General features: G+C 41.6%; 1 protein-coding gene across 1 annotated transcript; it reads left to right on the forward strand.

Moving 5' to 3' along the window:
- The first annotated feature begins 1,722 nt into the window (after window positions 1-1,722).
- Window positions 1,723-2,736, forward strand: LOC101652412 (glyceraldehyde-3-phosphate dehydrogenase-like). The gene has a single exon (XM_013005964.2). The coding sequence runs from the start codon at window positions 1,735-1,737 to the stop codon at window positions 2,734-2,736; it is 1,002 nt and encodes a 333-aa protein (XP_012861418.1). The 5' UTR covers window positions 1,723-1,734.
- Window positions 2,737-5,148: the final 2,412 nt, after the last annotated feature.

Here is a 5,148-nt window from a genome sequence, read left to right on the forward strand (position 1 = left end):
GGGGGGAGATAGGGGGCCCCACGACATGGCGAGCTTGACCAGTCTTCAGTTCCCAGCTTCCTGTCAGCACACTGTGATGCAGGAGTCTTTCCTGTGTCCAGTATTGTATTATGGTTGTCGGCACTAATTTCATCCAAACTCACATTCATACAATTGACTTGGGAAGTTCCCTGTAAAGAAAGCAATGGAATACTGACGACAATACAGAAGCAAACAGAAAAGAACATCAAGAAGAAAGAACTGGTACCGCTTTCGGTCCTAAAAAAAAAAAAAGGCAATTTAATCAGCTCTGACAAGAACTGTAATTGTCATGACAATTAAAAAAAAAAATCCACCACTTATTTGTTAACAATTCTGATCAGGGTTAGCTTGAGCTGTTTGTTAACTGATGGAATGAAAACTCATTTGGAAGAAAATATTATAAAATATTATTCAGTGAAAATCGTTATTCATTATTCAGCTGAAGTGTTAGAGACATACAACAAATCACAGAGATGTGAAGTGCTTGGTTCAATTAGTTTTGACAACTGTATAGAAGCCACGTAAGGGCAATCTATTTCAAAACGTAGGCTAACTCCAAGAAGCTAGAAATATCTCTTATGCCTTCATGGAGACAATTCTACCCACCTCAAATCAACCCTTTTAGGATTGCTATCACTGTAGACCCATTTTGCTCATTCCTGTTCTTCCTAGAAATGCAATCCTACAGTACATGTGTGTGTGCACACACATGGCTTCTTCCACTGAACATAATATCTGCAAAATTCACCTGTGTTGCTTGCCTCAGTAGTTCTTTCTTATTAACTAGAGTCCAACTGTGTGAGTGGAATGCAGATTTAAAATGGATTCATATCTCGATGGACGTTTGGGTTAGTTTGGGCTTCGAGCTACAATGAAGAGGCTACTTGTAGAGAGTGGTTTCTGGGCATATAATTTTATTTCTCTGGTGTAAATATCGAAACATTCAATGGTGGACTGGGTAAATTTGCTAACTTTGTAAGTTACAAGCTATTGTAGCTTTTCACGTCATCACCAGAATTGTATAAGTGTCCTAGTTGTTCTACGTCTTTACCAATGTCATCCAGCTACTTTATTCTAGTCATGCCTGAACTGGTGTCTCATTATAACCTTCCAGTTGTCTTGTGACTGTGATCAATTGAGATACACATAGACAATGCAAAATATTTAAGATACTCAGATGCTAATAGAAAGCTTGGAGCTCCTGGTCTGCCTAGGGCCATTTGGGAAAAAAGGCTTGGCAATCTACTTCCCAAATATCAGTGACGGAAAACCCTATGGAGCCTTGTTCTATTCTGAACACATGGAATCAGACAGGGCTGGACAACAACTGATTTCATATTAGTTGAATATCCGTGTGTGTGCGTGCACACACATGTATTTGTTGGTTATTCCTACAACTTTCTTGATGAAGTGATGTGTTCGAATCTTTCCCCCGTTTTTACTGTTTTCTTTAAAATTTATTACTGAATGTAAATGCCTTGAACAGGACCTCTTTGTTAGATATATGTATTCCAAATATTTATTTACACCCATCAGAATCAACTCCTTGGCAGTGAGTTTTGCCTGGGGTATGTCTTAATAGAAAGGTTTCTAAAGAGTATCTTTTGATGAGAGATTATTTAAATTTTGATGAAGTGGCTGTCTGCTCCTCCTCGTGCGACAGACAGCCGCCTCTCCGGTTCCCGTGCAGTGCCAGCCGTATCCCGAGACACGATGGTGAAGGTCGGAGTGAACGGATTTGGCCACATTGGGCGCCTGGTCACCAGGGCTGCTTTCAATTCTGGAAAAGTGGAAATTGTTGCCATCAATGACCCCTTCATTGATCTGAACTACATGGTCTACATGTTCCAGTATGATTCCACCCACGGCAAGTTCAATGGCACTGTCAAGGCTGAGAATGGGAAGCTTAACGTCAATGGGAAGGCCATCTCCATCTTCCAGGAGCGAGATCCCGCCAACATCAAGTGGGCTGAGGCCGGTGCTGAGTATGTCGTAGAGTCCACTGGTGTCTTCACCGCCGTAGAGAAGGCTGGGGCTCACTTGAAGGGCGGTGCCAAAAGGGTGATCATCTCTGCCCCTTCTGCTGATGCCCCCATGTTTGTGATGGGCGTAAACCACGAGAAGTATGACAACTCCCTCAAGATTGTCAGCAATGCCTCCTGCACCACCAACTGCTTAGCCCCCCTGGCCAAGGTCATCCATGACAATTTTGGCATCCTGGAAGGACTCATGACCACAGTCCATGCCATCACTGCCACCCAGAAGACTGTGGATGGCCCCTCTGGGAAACTCTGGTGTGATGGCCGTGGGGCTGCTCAGAACATCATCCCCGCATCTACTGGCGCTGCCAAGGCTGTGGGCAAGGTTACCCCAGAGCTGAATGGGAAACTGACTGGCATGGCCTTCTGTGTCCCCACCCCCAATGTGTCCATCGTGGATCTCACCTGCCATCTGGAGAAAGCTGCCAAGTACGATGACATCAAGAAGGTGATGAAGCAGGCGGCCGATGGTCCCCTAAAGGGCATCCTGGGCTACACTGAGGACCAGGTTGTCTCCTGTGACTTCAACAGTGACCCCCACTCTTCCACTTTTGATGCTGGGGCTGGCATTGCCCTCAACGACCACTTTGTCAAGCTCATTTCCTGGTATGACAATGAATTTGGCTACAGCCACAGAGTGGTGGACCTCATGGTCCACATGGCCTCCAAGGAGTAAGAGCCCCCCTGGACCACCAGCCCCAGCAACAGCGCTAGAGGAAGAGAGAGAGGCCCTCAGCTGCTGGGGAGTCTTTGCCCCTAATTCAATCCCCCAACACACTGAGAATATTCCATCCAGACCCCTGAAGGAAGGGGAGGAGCTTAGAAAACTCGACCTTGTCATGCACCATCAATAAAGTACACTATACCCAGCAAAAAAAAAAAAATTTTTTTGATGAAGTATAATTTATCTTTGTTTCTTTCTTTGATGGCTTCTGCTTTCTTCTTGCTGTCTGCAAAAACTTTGCTTATTATAAAGCGTAAATATCTTCTCTTATTATTTTTTCTAGAGAGCTTATAATCTGGTTTCCTTATCTGAAATAAATGCAATTCCATATCTATATGAAATTTCTTACCTATTTTATTATAGATATACCTAGATCTATAATTTATTTGCAATTAATTTTGTGTATAGTATAAAGTAAGCATGCGTCTAGTCATCCCTCACCCCCCCACACATACAAGCACCATATATTGAAGGATTTGTTTTGTTTAACCCTTCAATGAATTGCTTTACACCTTTGTCAAAAATCAATTGATCACCCGAAAGATTCTTTTACTGATGGGCTTGCTTACTATTATGCAGATGCCACTCCCTTGATTACTGCAGCATTAGTAAGTCACACAGGGAAGTCCATCATCACTCTTATGTCAAGGGTGGTCGAGATGTTGTTGGTCCTTTACATTTCTATATAAATTACAGACACATTTTTGTAAGTCTCTACTTTAAAATCCTGCTGGTAATATAATTTAAATTGTGTAGGCTAGATTGGGGAGACCTGGGATCTTAACAACACTATGTTTTTCTAACTATGAAGAGTCCATAACTCCCATTTATTTGGGACTCTCAAAATTTCTCTCACTCAATTTGTAATGTTGAGAGTTGAAGTCTGGTCTGAGATCAAGGGATTGGCTTCTGGAATCCTAACCAAGCTCCCCTAGTAATTGGTAGAATCCAGATCCTTGTGGGTTTAGGTCTGTGACCCCCATGGTCTAGAGGCCTCTGGTCATTTCCTTCAATATGGCTCTCTTTACAGACAGTTTAGAAGGCTGCATGCTTCTTCAAAGCTAATATTTGAATTCTCTCTCATGGCTACTAGAAAGACAGATAAAGATGGATAAATAGATAGAAAGATGTAGTTTGCATGTATGAGGGACTTTCACCATTTTTGTGGAAATATTGAATTGAAAGCTAATGGAAAGTTTCCATGAATTTTGGAAGCCCCTTTGTGTGGTGTGAACTACCTGGATATATGTATAGTTCACAGGCGTAGAAAGTGCTGTTGCTATTGTTCGGTGTCTTAGAGACTGTTTTAACTCCTAGGATTCCTGTGCACAACAGAATGAAACACTGCCTGGTCCTTTGCCATCCTCACAATTGTTATGTTGAAGTCCACTGTTGCAGCCACTGTGCCAATCCATCTTGTCAAGGGGCTTCCTGTTTCTCTGTTCAGCTTTTTAACTTAATCATTTCTTCCATTTGCCTTAGCTACTCTAGGTTCACTGTCTCTTTTACATCCACAGTAATCGTTTCTTTCTTTCTTTCTTTGGTAATAAAATATTTCATCGTTTTCCTTTTCCCCCCTTGATAAACTGTAATTTTATTTTTTTTAAGTTTTGTTTATCTATAATTTACATATCATACAATTCAATACTTCAATCATATTATAAAGAATTGTACAGTGACCATCACAAGCAGTTGTAGAACATTTTCTTCTTTCTTGTTCTCATTATGATTAGTTCCTCCTCCCTTCATTCCCCACCTTCAGCACCCAACCTCCCCTGTCATCCAGAGAAAAATGGGGTTTTCTATTCCTATAAAGAGTTCCATTCTTGGAGTCTCATAGCGGCAGTTCTGCCTTGCCCTATAAGGTTGCTATGAGTTGGCATTGAACCAATGGCAATGAGTTTGGAGATTTCCCCCTGCCACACTCCCACGAAGCCATTAATTCTGTTCCTGTCTCTACAGCTTTATGCTGGATTTCATATGCAGAAATACACACACACACACACACAAACAAAACCAACAGAAAGCCTCAACTAAAAGAAAGCAGAAAATATGAAAAACTAAAATAATTTGAAAATGTGTCAAAAGGGAGATCAAATGAGAAGGTGCTGAATTTTACCCTAACTGCATCTGTAATAGTCCGCTCTCTAATGTACTTGGCTTGATAGCAAAGCTGTTCACATTTCTAGAGGAGATTCACCAGAAGCTTACTTCATGTGTACACCCCCCTTCGCTTATTATTATTCTTTTTTTAAACAGAAACAACTTTAAAATGGGTCAAACAGCAAACCAAATGACAAAATATTACATTTGAAGCTAACTTGAGGAGCTTCTGCCAGGGGCTTAAGTGGAAAACAAATGTTT

The sequence above is a fragment of the Echinops telfairi genome, unplaced genomic scaffold (genome assembly GCF_000313985.2).
Source record: "Echinops telfairi isolate 266 unplaced genomic scaffold, ASM31398v2 ScPeMD7_7468;HRSCAF=8506_1, whole genome shotgun sequence".
In the NCBI taxonomy this organism is placed as follows: domain Eukaryota; kingdom Metazoa; phylum Chordata; class Mammalia; order Afrosoricida; family Tenrecidae; genus Echinops; species Echinops telfairi.